General features: G+C 33.9%; 1 protein-coding gene across 2 annotated transcripts in view; it reads left to right on the top strand.

Moving 5' to 3' along the window:
• LRRCC1 (leucine rich repeat and coiled-coil centrosomal protein 1) overlaps positions 1 to 19,418 on the top strand; it is a 37,239-nt gene that overhangs the window by 8,713 nt on the left and 9,108 nt on the right. Inside the window, exons 5-14 of one of the 2 annotated variants that reach the window (XM_007120457.4) lie at positions 822 to 997; positions 1,097 to 1,159; positions 5,479 to 5,672; positions 5,948 to 6,095; positions 7,040 to 7,188; positions 12,831 to 13,035; positions 13,555 to 13,694; positions 17,285 to 17,486; positions 18,031 to 18,216; positions 18,964 to 19,138. In XM_007120457.4, coding sequence (XP_007120519.1) covers positions 822 to 997; positions 1,097 to 1,159; positions 5,479 to 5,672; positions 5,948 to 6,095; positions 7,040 to 7,188; positions 12,831 to 13,035; positions 13,555 to 13,694; positions 17,285 to 17,486; positions 18,031 to 18,216; positions 18,964 to 19,138 — 1,638 coding nt within the window. Of the gene's footprint in view, positions 1 to 821; positions 998 to 1,096; positions 1,307 to 5,478; positions 5,673 to 5,947; positions 6,096 to 7,039; positions 7,189 to 12,830; positions 13,036 to 13,554; positions 13,695 to 17,284; positions 17,487 to 18,030; positions 18,217 to 18,963; positions 19,139 to 19,418 lie in introns of both variants that reach the window. The other variant, XM_007120456.4, reaches the window with a different exon arrangement.

The following is a 19,418-nucleotide window of genomic DNA, read 5'->3' as shown; positions in this document are numbered from 1 at the left end:
TCAAGAACCTCTAGTTCCTATAGTTTGAACCTTTGTTTTTTTTTCTTTCCTAGATGAGGTATTTCTCTGAACACAGTTGCCCTCCCCCCAGAATTATTACTGAAATTACTTTTCTTTCCTCAAAATTTCTCACATGAATTTTCCAGACTTCTTTCTTTTGTAGTTCTTCCAACCACTTTATTTTACTTGGTTTTAAAATTTATCAAAATTGAAGTGTTTCTATTAGCCTAAACACCAAATTAATGTTAATTTGCCAGACTTCTCATATGTAATTAGGGAAAAATAAACATATTCTTAAATACTTGATAGATTGTCTGTTTTAATCCTAGTTATATGGAATTTAAGAGGAGAAAGTAGGAATGTTTAAGTTAATGCTTATGGCCTCACTAGCAAAATTCTTGCTTCTCTGATTGTTATTCTCATCATCCTGATTTACATCTATACTAATCATATTACAAATAAACAAGAGATATGTTTGGCTTTCTGTCTGGAATAAATTGCTACTGGTTTCATGCATTTATAGCTTTACAGCAATTTTATGAAAGATAGATCCAGAAATGATGATTTTTTAACTTTCTGACTTTCTTCAGGAGGGTTGTTTGGGAGGGATTGGGGGGTAGTGTTTTGTTTGTTTTGTATTTAATGATTATGTACTGGAGAAGAACTAAGTAGTTTTTTATTACACGTTTATTAGTTGCATTCCAGGACTAATTTTATCATTCAGGTGATATATCTGGTAGCTGATAAATTTACTTCATTCTAGAAATAATTAACCTTTCTTTTTATGCTTGAGTTTTCATTTTGAATGATTTGTTTCCAAGGGTACAGAGCAGTTATGCTCCAGACTTTGCCACAGCTGAGAATCCTAGATTGTAAGAACATATTTGGTGAACCGGTAAATATGGCAGAAATAAACTCATCACGCCTACAGTGCTTGGAAGGTCTTTTGGATAATTCAGTTTCTTCTGACTGTCCCCTAAATATAAGTGAAGATGAGGTATAGTACGTTTTTTTTTCTGATATAAAAGATATCTTCAAATTTTAATTAATAAATAAATGTAAATTTAAAGGATTTTGGTTTGTTTCTGTGTCATAGATCATTGACCGTATGCCAGTGGTAACACCACCTATCGATGAGGTAGCTCCCTTGGATCACTTGGCAAGTACACCAGCAGATACTGATTTGACATCCTTTATATCTGTGTGTCCTTTTTCTGAGCCAGAGAAAGTTAATAATGAAAATGATTTTCAGAATGAGATGAAACTTCAGAAATTAGATGACCAAATTTTACAGCTTCTCAATGAAGTAAATATTTTTTCTACTTTTCTAAGCAATGTGTTTGTTGAAGAAAAAAATAGTAAGAAAATGTGCAATAAAATTGCATAAAAGCTGACCCACCAGAAACAATCTATATTTATTGCATTGGTGTGTGTTTATTTGTTTTTCTTTAAAATAGGGTTCTATTGTAGTAGTAGTGGTAGAAAAAACATACTTTTTCACTCATTTTCCTTAATGTCTTCCTTCAAATCTTCATTATATAATTCCTTTGTTGTTCTGCTGTACTTCACATTATTTCCACCCACCCACCTTTTATTTCAAGTAAATAGAACTCTTTGGATTCAGTGCTTGTTAACATAGAGGATATGTGAGCTACTTTTGGCCTCTGCTTTCTCTTCAGTTGTTTCGTGGTCAAAATCACTTCTATAACCTATAGCTAAATGGCAAGTTATTTTATATAATTCCTGCTTCAATTCCTGTTTACAGCAGACCCTTACCAAATAACGTCTGCTTTCTTGAAATACTAATCCTTTTTTACCCCTGCTACTGGTTCTCTGGTTTTTAGAAATCTTTGAACTATGTGGATGATCCGTAATTCCTAGAATTTACTATTATTTGAGTCTCCAATCTTCTCTCTATCATTCTTGCTCTGATCTATACTGACAGTTGTTTCCTTGAACACTACACCTCCCAGAATGCAATGGATTTTTCCTTTATCCCCTACCTGGACTTGGGGGAGAAAGACTGTGGGATAGACCTGAAAGGCTATTAGTCAAAAGTCAGTTGGACCTAGAAATTTGTAGTTGAATTTTAGTATTTGAATTTTTTCTCAAAATCAGGGTGGATAGTGGAAAATGCTTATGGAATGATTATGGTTCAATGGGTTTTTAATAATCCTGAACTATTGTCTTAGCTATAACTTTAGCAGTGCTTGATAAACATGAGGTCTACCTTAGGTGGGTGCGTGAATAAGACTGTAAGGATTCTGTGTGCCAAAAATCCCTAGAGATTTCAATTTGGGCCACAGAGGTAGATTGTAGTAGAACTGGGACAAGAATGCTGGCAGATGCATTCTTTGACATCATTGATAACATATTACTGAGATACTAGGCCCTTCATCTCTTCAGGTTTCATCTTCCATCTTAGAATGGCTGACTCTTCTTTCTCAATGTCAGAACTTAGATTTAAGCTTAATAACCTAAATTTGAAGTGAACTTTTCAGCTTCTCTTATGCCATCCTCATTTCATTCTCACAATAACTCAATCAAGTAGATAGAGATTAATATATCGTTGTTCTTGTTATATAGAACAGAAACTCAGTTTATTTAAGAGTCCTTTATTTTAGTGAGGCAGAGTTGAACTTCAAACCCAAATGTCCTGATATCCAATCTGGTATTCTTTCCACTGTCATGCTTCTTACTCAGTTAGTGATTTCTTCCTACTTTATAACTAAGAATAGGAGTCTAGCCCTCTGGGGGAAAAAGGATGATTTGTTGCTATGCATATAGTAAATGTTTAGGAGAAGGACTTCTTGTTTGCTAACTTATTTGGTATAAAGGGTAAACATACAATTTGAATTTCAGTTGATATACAGACTTAAATTATAAGTAAAGTCATAAAGTTACTGAAAATGTGCTATAATATATTGGTGGTTATTCTTCTTAATTACTGGACTTAAAATTGTTACACTGATTTTGAGAATTCTCTCTGAAAGGTGTTTTGTCTTTAAGTTTTCATTTTTCCCCCACCATTTTATTATGAACATTTTAAAACTTAGAGCAAATTTAAGAGAATTTCTTAGTGAATTAGCAGTATACCCACCAACTAGATTCCACCATCAACATCTTACTATACTTATTTCATCATACGTCTATCCATCTACTCATTTATCAAACTATCTTATTTTGTGACACATTTTAAAGTGAATCACACGTATCAGTATACTTCCCCCTAAATACTTAAGCCTGCATATCATATCATTATAGTTCAGTATTTTTTTTACAGTTTTTTTACTTTTTCTTTCTTTCTTTTTTTTTTTTTTTTTTTTTTTTTTTACTTTTGATGTAAAATAGAGATGTGTGTATTCCTTGAATTGACAGTACATAGGCCTGTTACCCAAACTTTTATGAAGGTTAGCATCACTGTCCTAAAATGTTCCCTCATGCTGCTGCTCATGGGCATTCCTCTCCTTCTAGAACCTAGTATAAGTGGAATCATACAGTATATATACTCTTTTGTGTAAGACCTGTTTCACTCAGAATAACCTTGAAATCAGTCCATTATTATGTGTATCAGTAGTTTGTTTTTATTGCTGTGTGGTATTCCGTTGTATGAGTATACCACAGTTTATTTTTCCATCATCCCTATTGATATACCACTGGGTTCTTTCCAGGTTTGTGGATAAAACTGCTATGAACATTACAGTGCAAATCTTTTTGTGAACTTAGGTCTTCATTTCTCTTCAGTAAATAGCTAGAACTAGAATTTCTAGATTATAGGGTAGGTGTTTGTTTAGTTATATAAGAAACTGCCAGAGCTTTCCCAAGGTGATTGTTCCATTTTATTCCCACCAACAATGTAAACTGACTGTTCCAGTCGTTCCATATCCTCACCAGTATTTGGTGTTAGCATTGATTTTATTTTTAGCCATTCTAGTGGGTGTATACTGATATTCATTGTGACTTTAATTTGCATTTCACTAGTGATCAGTGATGTTAAGCACTTTTTCATGTACTTACTGAATCTTTTGTGCAGTGTTCAGAAATTTTGTCCATATTTTTATTGAGTGATTAGTCTATTACTGGGTTATAGGAATTCATTGTATATCTTGAATACTAATGTTTTGTCAAATATATTTTCTCCCAATCTGTGGGTTGCATATTTATTTCCTTCAGGGTCTTTTGATAAGCAACAGTTTTAATTTTACTGATTTTTATTGTCTAGTCCTATCAATTGCATGTGAGATGTTAGATTCTTCAACTGTGATTGTGGATTTGTCTATTTCTTCCTTTAATTCCTTTAAAGCTCTCTTACTAAGCACATACACATTTATGACTACTTTTTCTTCCTATTTAACTGACTCTTTTATCATTATGCAATGTAAATTTATGTTTTTACTCAATTTCGGAATTTTTGGACATCATTGCTTCAAATATTTCTCTGTCCCATTCTCTCTTTCCTCTTTTTTCAAAATCCATTTAGACCTTTTGATGTGTCCCACAATCCCCTGATGCTCTGTCCATTTTATCAACTTTTTTCTCTGTATTCTTCATATTGAATAAGTCCACTGAACTATCTTCAAGTTTACATATTCTTTTATCACCTCATTCTGTATTAGTCCAGCCAGTCAATTTTTACTTTAGACATTGTATTTTTCAGTTGTAAAATTTCCATTTTTTAAAATAATTTTTACTTCCCTGCTGAATTTCCTTTTCAGTCATGATAAGCATTTTTTATATCACTGAGCATACTTATGATCACTGTTGTAAAGTTCTTCTCTGCTTATTTGAACATTTAGGTCCTCTCAGGTCTCCATTGATTGTCATTTCTCTTGAGAATAGGTCATATTTTCCTGGTTCTTCCTACTGTAAGTAATTTTGGATTTTGTCCTGGACAGTGTGAGTGTTACTTTGTGGAGAATCGAGATGCTGCTATAGGCCTCCAAAGAGTGTTAATAGTTTTGTTATAGCAAGCATTTAACTTGCTTTGACTAACTGCTGCTTTTTTTATCCTTTGCTGGGCTTCTTGCAGTCTATTCCATACTGTCCTCAGATTCTTCAGACCCAAAAGTTTGTGGGTTTCCCACCTGAGTTTTAAGACTCCCTACGTAGTGCCGATTGTGCTGTTTTCTTAGGATAAAAGCCATAAAGCAGAAACAGTCCATTCTGGTCATGTTTCCAGGTGTCATCTCTCCTCTAGAATAAGACTACTTTTGTTCACTTTCCAGGATTCCAAGTAGTGTTTGTTTGTTGTTGTTTTGTTTGTATTTTTCCCCAGTTTGTAATTGTTATCTGGAGAGCATCAACCTCATAGGAGCTTACTTGTCCATACCAGAAGTTGAATCCCTTGTCTTTAATTCCAAACATACCTAGTTTATAAATCTTTAATCTTGTAAAAAGTTATAACATTTTAGAAAATGTCAAATTATGTTCTTTTATACTGAATTGAACTTTTAAAAAACTTTGGTTTTTTTATTCTAGACTTCTAATTCTTTAATAGATAATGTTCCTGGGAAAGATCTCAGACCAAAAAGAGACACAGTGACTTCTGAAAGTGACTATGGAAACAGAAAAGAATGCAATAGAAAAATTCCTCGAAGATCAAAAATCCCATATTATTCCAAAACTACTCAAACTGTTAAGCACCACAGTAAAAACAACAGTGCTTTTATAAGGTACTTCTTTTAGTTCTAGAAATTCAGATAAGGCACACAGAAGTTACTATTGCTGGCTTCTTTCTTAAAGCTATCTCATGGTCATATTTTTTTACTATTCTAATGTCAAAAGATTTGACTTTTCAGCCTTGCAGCCTCAGATTTAGTCAGTACTTTCATATAAATTTATATAAAAGGCTCTCTTTATGCTGGATTGTCATTACCTAAGTTGTGAAAAATAGTTATAAGTATTATACATTTCTTTTGAGTTATTTTTTGTGGTTTTTTCTTTGCAGCTGTAATCGTAAAATGAAACAACCTTTCTTCAAAGAATTACACGTAAGATCATCTTTGGTGAACAATAATATATTAGAAGAATCAAAAAAGCAGAAGACTGAAATAATTAAAGTAAACAACGGTAGCTCAGAAAATGCCACTTACCGGGTATGGTTTAAGAGATTAAGAAAAATTGGATATGAATAATCTTAGTTTTAAATTCAAAGTTAGTCCCAGAAAAACTATGCATGAGCAAAAAAATATTTTGTGTCATTTTATTGGGGGTTGCAGTTGGGTTATTTTCCCCTTCCCAATTTACAGATTTTGTGTAATGTTACTATTTTTGTAATTTTTAAAGGAATGGAAATTACACATTTATTTAAGATCAGATTTCAGTGAAATCATTTTGTTGTATGCTGGTGGAGGATAAAACATGTCTGAATTTTTGAATTCTTCCTAAAGCAGTGGTTCCTAACTTATGAGTCTCAGACTCCTTTAAATATCTAAGGAAATCTATGGGTTTTTGCAGAGAAACTTACTTAGAGAAACTCATTAAATGTTGTATATAATTTCAGGGTATTCATGGGCTCTCCTGAAACCCAGTTTTGGACCCATGGATTCCAGATTAAGAGGCATTCAAGAATTTTTAAATTCTTCCTTCAATATTTTCCTTAATCATTCACATGTTGTTAAGAATTTTTAGCACATATTGATTTATTTTATATTTTTTAACTTGTCCTTATTTTACTGTGAACAACTGGTTATACTTATGATTGTAATGTGCACTATTCTTCCAATAGTATGATTACTTTTTGAAACATTTCACACCTTTCATGCTATTGGTTTTGTCCCCTTATTCTCAGTTATAAAGGCCTTAATATTTAGAAAATAATAAAAATCATTATGACAATAATAATAGCAGCTAATATTTATTGAGTGGCTATTTTGTGCCAGACACTGTTCTGCATGCTTTACTTCCATTCTTTTGGTTAATTCTCACCACAGCCCTTTGAATTAGATGCTCTTATTCCCACATTATAATTGAGAAAATTCAGGCAGTGAGAGGTTAGGTAACTTTTCCAAGTTCACATAACAATTTTGTTTTCTTTCAGGCACTTGTTGAAGAACTAGACCAAGAGAGAGAGAAGAGATGGAAAGCTGAACAAACTGAAAAGAAACTTATGGATTATATTGATGAACTGCATAAACATGCAGATGAAAAAAAAGATATTCACAGCCTGGCTCTTCTTACTACAGATAGGTAAGGGGAAAGTCTGTAAACCTTAAGTTATCTCATAGCACAAAGAGTGCTGAACTTGGAACTGGAATGCCTTAGTTTAAACTAGCTGTAGTATGATAAAAAAGTTATGCATGTGGTTTTAGTTTGAACTAATTTTATTTAAAGATTTAGGGGTTTGTCAGTTTTTTACATTAACAAAGGATTCAGGATATTAATTTGAGCCCTCAAGCTGGGAGATGTCAGACCGATAAAAAAAAGTATTGTAAGTGAAAAACAGGAAGAGTGTAGAGCTGGGATTGGCAGACTTTTTCTGTAAAGGACGGGGCTTGGCACACTTTTTCTTTAGGCATTCTGGGTCATAATCAGTCTCTGTTGCATATTCTTCTCAACAATGGGCTTCAGTACCAGATAACCCAAGTTTCTTAATTCTAATGTTTTTATTCCATCTTATTCCATTTCCCGTTTTATCTTTTTTTTCTGTAGTAAATTATGTAATATAGGATTGTCTTATTTCAATATGTGAGAATACCAAACGGTTTTCTGAAATAACAATAACTTTTTTCTTCTGTTTCCTGTAGGCAATTATTTCGAAAGTTATGCTTTTCCTTAAAAGGTTATAAGATTTTTTCCATGGGGTTCCTTTCAATTTTTATCTCTTCTCTTTGAATGAGCACCGGGTTTCTAGACTTGGTATTTGCCAACAAATAGGGCTTAGGAAGTTGCTCTTGGTTCCATTTCTTAGCTGCTTATACAGTAGATAATTCCCTTTCTACAACTTCACTCATTAGTAAGTTGATGTACACGGCTCCCACCCCAATTCCCAGGTTCTTTTAAGCATTTAACTAGTAAAGTTGTGTGGTACTGATGTGGTATTTTCTACCCCTCACTACCTGATTCTTTGATTCTTTGTACTTAATGGAATATAAGGAAAATTACGATCCCAATGTGTTCCATGAAAACCTCTATAATTACGCAAGCTATGATGCTTTGTGCTATTACTGGCCAAACCACCACTACCCACCAATTTCTCGCCTTATACAAGACAGTGCTGGACAGGGGTAAAGGAACAGAATGGATAAAATAACTGTCCTCTGACCACCTCAGAAGAAACAGCACTTTTGTTTGCAGTAGGTGCATAGGTAGCCAACATAGTTTAATTATAGATTTATAGAGACTGTGTGACTCAATGAGTCACAATCAGACAATGAAAGAGAAGATATATCTTCCTTTTTTTTTTTAATCCAGAAAGATACAAGGCAAAGCCTGGGTGTTCTAAGAGCTGTTATTATTTTAATTTAGTTCCATTTGCCTTATTGTTGAGATTCCTCCCTGATTTTGGCACTATGTTTTCTCTTGCTTAGAGTCATATGTGTATGAATTTTTGTTTTATTCTGTTTTGTAGGTATTATCTAGTGGAATATTAGAGGAAGTTATGTCTGGGGTTGCTAGCCAAATTCTATTTTAATTGGAAAGCTTTGGACACATCTCATCTTTATCCTTCTTTAACCTCTCTGCTGTTGTGCCATGTTTCCCGTGTTACATATTTGTTGTTCTCTAGAAAATTCATCTTCAATCTTTTCTGATTCTTTTTTCATTTATACCCCAAATGTTTTTTGGGGATTAGATCCTCACCAATCTTCATATTCCCTTATGTGACTTGGTAGGGACTCTGTTTTCCTCATACAGACAGGGTCTAGCATCTAGGTACCATGCTGTGAGTATATATTATCTCAAAAAGTGAATCTTCTTTACTATGCTTTTAATACCTAACCAATAAGCGCCCAAATCTTTATCTGTTTTATAGGCCTCCTTGATTAACACATTGTTCATCTAATCATCTACTAAAAATTTCTTGTCTACATTGCTTATAAGTGTCTTAAGATCAGCATGTCCTTAGGTTGACTTTTTCCTGCTCCCTTATTCTGTATTCTTTGTTCTAATAAATGGTGTTCCATACAGTCAGCCACCAAAGCTAGAAATGTCAGAATGATTTTTTTTGCTTCCTTTCTCTTTCTCAAACTTCATAACCAGTTGGTATTGATACCGTCTTCATTCTGCTTAAAAGATGTTGAACTATCTTCTCTCTGTCCCCAAACAGTTGCATCAGTTTAGGCCCTTTTCTCTTGCTTAGAGGATTTCTCTAATTTTACTGATCAGTAGCTTCTCTGCCCCTTCCACCATATGGTCCACAGAATAAAGTCCAATATTCTTTCATATAACTTTCATATAACATACCGAACTAGAGTTGAGAGAGTGAACAAAGGAAGACCAGTTTGGAGACGACTCTCAAAGGCAAGAGGACAAGAATTGGAGAAATGCTATAGTATAGAAGCTGATGAGTATAGGGATTTTTCTCAATTATGGCTTGGCAATTATAGTAGGTACACATTGGAGTGGCTGCCTAGCTCAGAAATTCCTTCATGAGGCTATGTCTTTGCTATTCGTTGTCCCCTTTTCAAACACTCGACTTCTGTCATGAACTGCCTCTCTGCCTATAATGTTGGTTAAGAGGTGAGCCCCTGGCCTTAGCCCACATGGCCACAGTGACCGCTGCATGGAGTGGGCATATGAACCAAACTGGACTAACCAGAGCCTTTCCCAGAGCTCAGTTCTAAGTTGAGCTAGAGAAAGGTAACCTTTTCTGTTTGGTTCTCACTGCTGTCAGAGATGTTTATAGCCTTCCCCATCTCCCTGGCATATGTTTCAAAGAAGCCTGCCATAGGAAAAACTGAAACCAGCCTGTAGGGAATCAGAGAGAGAGACCTGATGGTATTCATATCCTTGGTTTCAGCTGTCCCTTGGAATAGTGCCACCCCATCCTCTGAATTGGTTATGTGGGTCAATAAATTCTCCTTTCTTACTGAAACTAGTTAAGAGTTTTTAGTCAAAAGGCTCTAAGTAACACAGAGGTAGTATAGTACTAGGATATAGTACTTAGTGTCTGGGGAAGATACAGGGAAGTCAGAGTTGACTTCCAGGTATCTATTCAGATATTGCTTCTCTCCTGTAGCTTTATAAATGCATCTGTGTCCCCTCTGCTAGGTATTAAGCTCCTTGAAGACCAGGCTGTATCTTATTCATCTTGCTTGCTTTTAAGGAGACATCTAGCACAATGCCTGAAAAAATAAGGTGTTTTGTAGTTTTGCTGTTGAATAGTAAAGTTCACGTAAGATAAAGTTTCATTAATTTTTTTTTCTCAATCTCAATATTGTATTTTTCAGCTTTGTTGAGGTATAATTGACAGATAAAAATTGTATATATTTAAGATGTACAATGTGATGTTTTGTTATACATTGTGAAATCATTACCACAGTCAAGCCAATTAATATATCCTTCACACAAAAGTGTGTTGAGAATACTTAATATCTACCTGCTTAGAAAATTTCAAGTATACAATGAATTACTTTTAACTTCAGTCACCATGTTGTACATTAGGTCTCTGGAACTTACTCATCTTATAACTGAAAGCTTGTACCCTTTGGCCAACATTCCCCCCAATCCTGACCCTTGGTAGCCACCATTCTACTCTGTTTCTATGAGTTCAATTTTTTTTTTTTTAAAAATATTTATTTATTTATTTATTTTGGCTGCGCCAGGTCTTAGTTGCAGCACGCAGGATCTTCAGTTGCGCCATGCAGACTCTTAGTTGCGGCATGCATGCAGGATCTAGTTCCCCAACCAGGGATCGAACCTGGGCCCTCTGCATTGAGAGTGTGGAGTTTTACCCACTAGACCACCGGGGAAGTCCCATGAGTTCAACGTTTTTTAGATCCCACATATAAGTGATACCACCATTTATTTCACTTAGCATAATCTCCTCCACGTTCATCCATTTTGTCACAAATGGCAAGATTTCATTCTTTATTAGGCTGACTAATATGGCATTTATTTATTTATTTATTTATTTATATATAACCTTTTAATCCATTCATCCATTAATAGACATTTAGGTTGATTCCATATCTCGATACTACAAATAATGCTGCAATGTAGATGGGAATGCAGGTATCTCTTTGAGATACTGGTTTCATTTCCTTTGGATATATACCCAGAATTGGGCTTGCTGGATCCCCCTTTTATGGTAGTTCTATTTTTAATTTTTTGAAGAACCTCCTTGCTATTTTCCATAATGGCTGCACCAGTTTAAATTCTCACCAACAGTGTATAAGGCCTCCCTTTTCTGCATATCCTCACTGAGACTTGTTATCTTCTGACTTTTGGATAATAGCCATCCTAACAGGTGTGAGGTGATACCTCACTGTGGTTTTGATTTGCATTTTCTTGATGAATAGTGGCATTGAACATGTTTTTATATACTTTTTGGCCATTTGCTTATTTTTGGAGAAATGTCTGTTCGGGGGTTTTGCCCATTTTAAAATTGGTTTATTTGTGGTTTCTCTGCTTTTGAGTTGTATGAATTCTTTACATATTTTGGATATTATCCCATTATCATATATATGGTTTGCAAATATTTTTTCCCATTTGTCAGGTTGCCTTTTTAGTTTCTTGATTGTTTCCTTTGCTGTGCAGAAACTTTTTATTTTGATGTAGTCCTATTGGTTTATTTTTGCTTTTCTTGTTCATGCTTTTGGTGTCCCCATGGAAAAATCATTGCCAAGGTCAATATCATGGAGTTTCCTTCTATGTTTTCTTCCAGGAGTTTTATGGTTTCAGGCCTTATGTCTATGTTCTTAACCCAGTTCGTGTTGATTTTTGTGTATGGTGTAAGATAAGACCCAATTTCATTTTTTTTCATGTAGATATCCACTTTTCCCCATACCATTTATTGAAGAGACTGTCCTTTCTCCACTGTGTATTCTTAGGGGCTTTGTTGAAAATTAGTTGACCATATATGTGTGGGTTTATTTCTAGGTTTTCTATTCTGTTCCATTGGTCAATGTGTCTGTTTTGTGCCAGTGCCATACTGTTTTAGTCACTACAGCTTTGTATTTTTTTAAATTTTTGTTGGAGTATAGTTGCTTTACAATGTTGTGTTAGTTTCTGCAGTGCAGCAAAGTGAATCAGTTATACATATACATATATCCACTCTTTTTTAGGTTTCCTTCCCATTTAGGTCACCACAGAGCACTGACTAGAGTTCCCTGTGCTAAACAGTAGGTTCTCATTAGTTATCTATTTTATACATAGTAGTATATATATGTAATTCCCAGTCTCCCAGTTTGTCCTACGCCACCCCCCTTGTTAACCGTAAGTTTGTTCTCTACATCTGTGACTATTTCTGCTTTGCCAATAAGTTCATCTGTACCATTTTTCTAGATTCCACATATAAGCAATATTATACAGTATTTGTTTTTCTCTTTCTGACTTAAGTTCACTCTCTATGACAATCTCTGGGTCTGTCCATGTTTCTGTAAATGGCACTATTTCATTCCTTTTTATGGCTGAGTAATATTCCACTGTATATATGTACCACATCTTCTTAGATAAAGTTTCATTAATTTATGTAAAATGTTTTCCCTCTTGGCCCGATGCTAGTTTCAGGGATGGGCGAAAGGCATACTGTTTTTCAATGATGTTTTATCTAAGGAGAACTTGGAACATACTTCAAATCTTCCTCTCTACTGTAACTTTTAATGTTTAGTATAGTTTTTATCCTTCTATATGTGTAATATACTTAAAGCAACATTTGATTTATGCTTTAGGCTAAAGGAAATTATCTTTAAAGAGAGAAATTCCAAACTACAACTTGAAATTATGGTTCACAGACTTCAAAATGAAATTAAAAAACTAACTATTGAATTAATTAAAGCAAGAGATCAACAAGAGGATCACGTTAGACACTTAAGAACCCTGGAAAAAGCATTAGAAAAAAAGGAGAGGCAAAAAGGGCAACAGCAAGCAGCACAGGTATTTCTCTATTTTACTCTCTCAGTCCCCTGAATGAACACATTCATAGCTTCTGTCCTGAAACAAATTATGTCATTATATAGTAAACATAAAAGATGTTAGGCAGAATGCAAAAATTAGTTTAAATGTACCAGTAATTTAACCTATGGAATCATTTCTTCAATTAGGGCTGCCAGCATTCACAAAGCAGAGTTGGTGGAAATGCTGCAGGTTGTTAGGCTTGTGTTTAAGAGCCAGTTTTTAAATGTCTCCTTGGGGTGCTTGGAGGCTTTTAATTTTCATGCCTTCTGAATGGAAATTTTCAGTAAAGTCTGTGGTGAAATAAGAGTTAATGCTAATGTGTTTGATGCTTCTAAGACTACACTTTATGTGACCATAGCATTATTTAATAAATTTTGAAAATCAACTTAGTCACTAGGTCCTATTATTTAGAAGGCACTTGTCTTTGGGGAACTGACATTAAAATAGAAGCAGAGGAGATTATTATCTAAATACTGTAATGGTGTGTATTTTACTCAGATGCAACTTATCCAAGAAGTGGAACTCAAAGCCGCAGCTGCTGATAGAGAAATAAACTTGCTTAGAACTTCTCTTCATCAAGAAAAGGAACAGGTGCAACAACTTCATGAACTTCTTGCATTGAAAGAACAAGAACACAGGTAAATGAAATATGTATATTTTAGGAAAATATGGACATTTAAAAATAGGAAAAGGTTATTTGGTTTTCCCCCCTCCCCCTGCCAAGACTAGACAGTGATTGAGCAGTGGTGAAGTCTGGCACAGTTAGCTCATGGAGAATGACATGTTTCTGTATGCTTTAGAATCAGTCTTAGAGTTAGAACTAGTAGCTTAAAAACAAATCAGTAACTTTATTGAGGTTGAGGTATGGGCTTATAGCAATGAAGCTCATTTTCCATTTCTCTAAGCCCAACTAAAAGTTGATCATTGTAATTCAGAGAAAGCTGTTTTAATTGACTTCCAAGTAACTACTTGTTCAATTATCAGTATTCTTTATCCCTTTGAATCAGGGTTCAACAAACTTTCTCTATGAAGGTCCAGATAGAAAATATCAATATTTTAGGCTTTTCAGGTCATGTCTAGCTATCTCTTTGTACCACAAAAGTAACCATAGACAGCACATAAATGAATGGGCGTGGCTGTGTTCAGTAAAAGTTTACTTCCCCACAAGAAGGGCAGCAGGCCAGATTTGGTCCATGGGCTATAGTTTGCCAACACCTGCTTTTTAGAGTCCACAGTAATTTAAGCACATTCAGCTAGTTATCTGCTTACTACCAGTTGAATTGTATGATTGCCATGAGTTAATTGTGTTTGTTCTCAGGCCTGTTTTGGTTTTGTCCTTGTGTAAATCAAATTTTAATATATAAATTAAATTTTGATGCTCTGGAGAAAATTGTCATCATATGTGTGGTCAAGACAACTATAAAAGATTGGGGAGCAAATAATCACAAAAATCTAAAAATTGGCACTTAATTTTCTTTTCAGATATCTTTTAACTTGTTCTAGTTTAAAGAAACCAAAACCAGAAATAATGGGTTTTGTTTTATGAGTTTGATTTATTCAAGACCATTTTTCTAGATTCCACATATAAGCAATATTATACAGTATTTGTTTTTCTCTTTCTGACTTAAGTTCACTCTCTATGACAATCTCTGGGTCTGTCCATGTTTCTGTAAATGGCACTATTTCATTCCTTTTTATGGCTGAGTAATATTCCACTGTATATATGTACCACATCTTCTTAGATAAAGTTTCATTAATTTATGTAAAATGTTTTCCCTCTTGGCCCGATGCTAGTTTCAGGGATGGGCGAAAGGCATACTGTTTTTCAATGATGTTTTATCTAAGGAGAACTTGGAACATACTTCAAATCTTCCTCTCTACTGTAACTTTTAATGTTTAGTATAGTTTTTATCCTTCTATATGTGTAATATACTTAAAGCAACATTTGATTTATGCTTTAGGCTAAAGGAAATTATCTTTAAAGAGAGAAATTCCAAACTACAACTTGAAATTATGGTTCACAGACTTCAAAATGAAATTAAAAAACTAACTATTGAATTAATTAAAGCAAGAGATCAACAAGAGGATCACGTTAGACACTTAAGAACCCTGGAAAAAGCATTAGAAAAAAAGGAGAGGCAAAAAGGGCAACAGCAAGCAGCACAGGTATTTCTCTATTTTACTCTCTCAGTCCCCTGAATGAACACATTCATAGCTTCTGTCCTGAAACAAATTATGTCATTATATAGTAAACATAAAAGATGTTAGGCAGAATGCAAAAATTAGTTTAAATGTACCAGTAATTTAACCTATGGAATCATTTCTTCAATTAGGGCTGCCAGCATTCACAAAGCAGAGTTGGTGGAAATGCTGCAGGTTGTTAGGCTTGTGTTTAAGAGCCAGTTTTTAAATGTCTCCTTGGGGTGCTTGGAGGCTTTTAATTTTCATGCCTTCTGAATGGAAATTTTCAGTAAAGTCTGTGGTGAAATAAGAGTTAATGCTAATGTGTTTGATGCTTCTAAGACTACACTTTATGTGACCATAGCATTATTTAATAAATTTTGAAAATCAACTTAGTCACTAGGTCCTATTATTTAGAAGGCACTTGTCTTTGGGGAACTGACATTAAAATAGAAGCAGAGGAGATTATTATCTAAATACTGTAATGGTGTGTATTTTACTCAGATGCAACTTATCCAAGAAGTGGAACTCAAAGCCGCAGCTGCTGATAGAGAAATAAACTTGCTTAGAACTTCTCTTCATCAAGAAAAGGAACAGGTGCAACAACTTCATGAACTTCTTGCATTGAAAGAACAAGAACACAGGTAAATGAAATATGTATATTTTAGGAAAATATGGACATTTAAAAATAGGAAAAGGTTATTTGGTTTTCCCCCCTCCCCCTGCCAAGACTAGACAGTGATTGAGCAGTGGTGAAGTCTGGCACAGTTAGCTCATGGAGAATGACATGTTTCTGTATGCTTTAGAATCAGTCTTAGAGTTAGAACTAGTAGCTTAAAAACAAATCAGTAACTTTATTGAGGTTGAGGTATGGGCTTATAGCAATGAAGCTCATTTTCCATTTCTCTAAGCCCAACTAAAAGTTGATCATTGTAATTCAGAGAAAGCTGTTTTAATTGACTTCCAAGTAACTACTTGTTCAATTATCAGTATTCTTTATCCCTTTGAATCAGGGTTCAACAAACTTTCTCTATGAAGGTCCAGATAGAAAATATCAATATTTTAGGCTTTTCAGGTCATGTCTAGCTATCTCTTTGTACCACAAAAGTAACCATAGACAGCACATAAATGAATGGGCGTGGCTGTGTTCAGTAAAAGTTTACTTCCCCACAAGAAGGGCAGCAGGCCAGATTTGGTCCATGGGCTATAGTTTGCCAACACCTGCTTTTTAGAGTCCACAGTAATTTAAGCACATTCAGCTAGTTATCTGCTTACTACCAGTTGAATTGTATGATTGCCATGAGTTAATTGTGTTTGTTCTCAGGCCTGTTTTGGTTTTGTCCTTGTGTAAATCAAATTTTAATATATAAATTAAATTTTGATGCTCTGGAGAAAATTGTCATCATATGTGTGGTCAAGACAACTATAAAAGATTGGGGAGCAAATAATCACAAAAATCTAAAAATTGGCACTTAATTTTCTTTTCAGATATCTTTTAACTTGTTCTAGTTTAAAGAAACCAAAACCAGAAATAATGGGTTTTGTTTTATGAGTTTGATTTATTCAAGAAAAATAATGGAGAGCTCTGAAGAATGAATTCACATTTAAATTAAAAAACTGGCCCTATATTAAAAGATTGGTGAAGTTTCACACATAACTGTTGTTTTCAATTAACCAGCCACCAGGACTTGTCAGACTGTATTTATTGTATGTCAAAGACTCAACCAAAGTAGAAGATGCAGTGAGACAGAACCTGACTTCTGTGAATGCACCCAAAGAATTTTAGAAACCATAAAATGATTCTGAACTATCTCAGTGAAGTTAAGATTTGGCATACTCCTCTTATCCCTGTCATCACTGAATATGCAATCAAAACTCATATTCTTTCTGTATCTACCAACCTATCCCTAGTTTTCTGTGTGTGAAAGTGAGGAGCTGATCTTTAACAATAGGGAATATAGAACATTTAATAACTATTTAAAGACTTTTAAAGTTTTTCTTTCCAAATAAACAGCATCCTGTGATTTTTATTTGCTTTTCATTCCAGGAAAGACCTTGAAACAAGGGAGTTTTTTAGTGAAGCTGAGTTCCAGGAAGCCTTAGCTAAAGAAATTGCTAAAGAAGAGAGAAAACATGAACAAGTTATAAAAGAATACCAAGACAAAATTGATGCATTAAACCAACAGTATATGGATTTAGAAAATGAATTCCGTATTGCTTTAACTGTTGAAGCCAGAAGATTTAAAGATGTAAGAATTGGTGTCTAGCTTTTTATTGAAAACAGAATCAACAAGATATGGTTTGATAAGAGGACTACGTTTTAGAATTCTAGCTCTATTTGCATGTTGGCTATATGATCTTAACCAAATTACTTAAATTCTTAGAGCCTTATTTCTTCACATAAATAATAGCTAATCTTCAGTGCTGTTGCCAAAGCTAAGTGAGGTTATAAATGGTCAAGTAAAGAGAGCACGAATAGGAATTAGGAAACCTGAATTATCTATTACTATAGAGCAGGGATTGGCAAACTAAAGTCTCTGGGCTCTATAAGTAAAGTTTTATTAGAACAGAGTCATGCTCACTTGTTTACATAGTATCTGTGGCTGCTTTTATGTTATAATAGCAGGGTTGAGGACTTACAACACAAACACATACAGCCTGGCTAGCCTGCAAAGCCAATTATCTGTGAATTTTATTCTGATTCTAAAAATGAAAGAAGTAAGCTGTTTCCAGAAACAGGTATTTTCTAAGTATTTGCAGAACTGTTATTTATAATGCAATTTTGAAATATAGGTTAAAGATGGTTTTGAAAATGTTGCAACTGAATTAGCAAAGAGCAAGCATGCTCTTGTTTGGGCTCAACGAAAAGAAAATGAATCTTCCTCTTTAATTAAAGATCTAACCGGTATGGTGAGGGAACAAAAAACAAAACTGGCAGAAGTTTCTAAATTGAAACAGGAAACAGCAACAAATTTACAGGTAAGACGTTGTAACATTATATTTCCTTTTTAATTTTTATGTCATTTTCTCAAGAATATTGTGATGATTTTAGGAAGTACACAATTATGAACTAGATAACACTGCTTATATATTCTTACGTGTGTGAAAAGTAATATAATTAGGAGATAAACCATGATTGCACAGATTGTATTGCTTACACTAAAATAGTATTTAAGTAAAATAAGTGAATTAATTTTGAGAAGCATACTAAGTAAATGTACCAGTTTTACAGTGATACAGGTGGTTGAAGTTTGGGAAATACATGAATTGTTGATATATTAATTTTGTGGTAGTGGTTGTTTTTACATATACCTAACTATAATAATTTTTTAATTACTTTATTTCTGTTGTCTCAGTTTTAAATATTAGTGGTACTTTGCCCAAAAGGACTCACTTTCTATAAGTAACCTTTAGACTATTGATATAAATATTCAATATTTGGTGAGAAATTTTGAGTATTACATGTGTAGTTGCTCTTTTAAGATATTAAATAAAATTCAGAGTATTTAAAGGAGTCGGCTCTTAAAATTTGACTTTTTATGTCATGACCTACATTTATCTTTAGTTAATAAAATTTAAACATTTTCTGATGTAAAATTTAGGAACATTTACTTTGTATTTGCTTAAATAACATTTTTTCTCATAAAATGCAAAAAGAAAATAAAGAAGCACTTAAATATAATAATTACTTTGCATTTTTTTTCAATGTGTTTTGGTGGTGTACAGAATCAAATCAACACACTTGAAATTTTAATTGAAGATGACAAGCAGAAGAGTATTCAAATAGAACTTCTCAAGCATGAAAAAATGCAGCTTATTTCCGAACTAGCAGCCAAGGAATCGCTAATTTATGGTTTAAGGACAGAAAGAAAAGTATGGGGACATGAGTTGGCACAACAGGGTAAAATTCTCAATTTTCAAAGGGAAAAACTAGGGCATTCTGCTAATCCAACAAATCTGGGTATTAGAAAAGGAAGGGCTTAACTCTGCCTAGACATACCAAGAAAGAAGGTGACACTGTATATGAAAGGAGAAGTAGTCATTTGCCAGTCAGACAGGAATGAAATTATACTTAGGAATTGGGAAGTAGTTTATTACACCTGTTATGAAGTTATAGCTCTGATTTTTTTGCTTTTGGTTTTCTTCCCCACCATAATTTGGTTACGTTTCTGAACAGGTAT

Source organism: Physeter macrocephalus, chromosome 15 (genome assembly GCF_002837175.3).
Source record: "Physeter macrocephalus isolate SW-GA chromosome 15, ASM283717v5, whole genome shotgun sequence".
In the NCBI taxonomy this organism is placed as follows: Eukaryota; Metazoa; Chordata; class Mammalia; order Artiodactyla; family Physeteridae; genus Physeter; species Physeter macrocephalus.
This window is presented reverse-complemented; position numbering and strand designations above follow the sequence as displayed.